We start from the raw sequence: 1,930 nt of genomic DNA, 5'->3' as shown, positions 1-1,930 counted from the left end.
AGGCTGGAGGGGCACAAGAAGCTGGGAGGGGACACAGCCAGGACAGCTGACCCAAACTGGCCAAAGAGCTATTCCATACCATATGACATCATGCCCAGTATATAAACTGGGGGAGCTGGCTGGGAGGGGGGATCGCAGCTCGGGAACTAACTGGGCATCGGTCAACGAGAGGTGAGCAATTGCATTGTGCACCACTTGCTTTGTATAGTTTAATTATTTTAGTATTACTATTGTCATATTATTATTATCATTATCATTGTTTTTCATTCCTTTCTGTCCTATTAAACTGTCTTTATCTCAACTCACGAGGTTTTTTTTCCTGATTCTCTCCCCCATCCCAGGGGTGGGGGGGCAGTGAGCGAGCGGCTGCATGGTGCTTAGCTGCCGGCTGGGGTTAAACCACAACAGGTAGATATTAAATCTTTCATATTGATGAAATTATCTCAGCGGTAGTCAGGAACAGACATTTCTCCTAATTATGTAAGGAGACACTTACTTTAGAAAGACACCTACCTCAAGGGTGATCCCTGGCCCTTGAGCAATGTAACACTGTAAGTTTGTATGGCTTGCCATTGGGCATGGCAGAAGTGCACATGGTAGTTTTGAGGCTGCAATGCCAGTTGAGATAGTGTTGGAAAAGTTTATGTTAAAGGAAGTAATCCCAGTATAGCATCATCCCTGAAGCCTACAGAGAGTGATCGCTGGAGTGAAATATTCTTCATTTCCTCCTCAGAGGGAATTAATTTGCTCAACCAAAGGCAGTCAATGTACGTGCAATATGGACAAGGGATCAGGAACAATGACTGAACTAAGAAACTCAAGTATGTGACACTGTAGATGTATCTTATCTTAGGTGTATAAAACAGCGTTGTCCAGTCCTGGTATTGTCAATGGGAAAATGTGGGTTACCCTTGAGATTGATTCAGAAACTGGATGGTTGACTGTGACAGGTAGTAAAAACTACCTCTCCCTTTCCCTTTGTTTTTCCCTTCAGATCATTCTGAATAGCATTCCTTCACTGTATCTCCATCTCCCTATCCCCTCTAGGACATGGTTTCTGACAACAGGACTTTGGTAATTGAATTCATCATTCTAGGATTTCCCAATGTCAGGGAAGTAAAGCTGCTTCTCTTTGCTACCTTCCTTCTGATGTACGCACTGACCTTCACAGAGGATGTTGCCATCATCTTGGTCGTTGGCATGGATTACCACCTTCATACTCCAATGTATTTTTTTATCAGCAATCTCTCCTTCCTAGACATTGGCTACACTGATGTGACAGTGCCCAAGATGCCGCCTAACATTGCTATTCAGTCACAGACCATCTCTATCACTGGCTGCTCACACAGTCGTACATCTTCTTCTTCCTTGGCTCAGCTGAATGCTTCCTCCTGACTAGCATGGCCTATGATCGCTACCTGGCCATTTGCAATCCATTGCATTACACCACCATTATGGATCGCAGAGCTTGTTTATGGCTTGCTCTGGGGTGTTGGTTGGCTGGCTTCCTTGCACCTGCCCTTCCCACTGCCTTTGTCTTCCGCCTGCCTTTCTGTGGTTCCAACATCATCAACCAGTTCTTCTGCGACTCACCACCTTTGCTGGAGCTCTCTTGCCAAGACGTCTTTGAAATCGAAGTCATCAACTTTGTGGTGGGCACAATAGTACTAATGAGCTCCTTCATCCTCACCATGATCTCCTACATCTTTATGGTGGCCACCATCTTGCACATACCCACAGCTGAAGGATGCAGCAAAGCCTTCTCTCCCTGTGCCTGTCATCTGGCCATTGTTACCATCTTCTACGGGACCACCATCTTCATGTACATTTGCACCAAGACCATCCAGACTTTTGATTTCAACAAGACTGTCTCTGTATTTACTCTGTGGATACCCCAGTTCTGAACCCTGTGAAGAGGGCTTTAAACTAA

General features: G+C 45.3%; 1 protein-coding gene across 1 annotated transcript; it reads left to right on the top strand.

The window, feature by feature from the left end:
• The first annotated feature begins 1,050 nt into the window (after positions 1-1,050).
• On the top strand, positions 1,051-1,930 carry LOC127026721 (olfactory receptor 6F1-like). Its single transcript, XM_050912031.1, is given in 3 exon segments — positions 1,051-1,339; positions 1,342-1,881; positions 1,884-1,930. Coding segments are annotated over 3 exon segments (876 nt in total).

Source organism: Gymnogyps californianus, chromosome 28 (assembly GCF_018139145.2).
Source record: "Gymnogyps californianus isolate 813 chromosome 28, ASM1813914v2, whole genome shotgun sequence".
NCBI lineage: Eukaryota > Metazoa > Chordata > Aves > Accipitriformes > Cathartidae > Gymnogyps > Gymnogyps californianus.
This window is presented reverse-complemented; position numbering and strand designations above follow the sequence as displayed.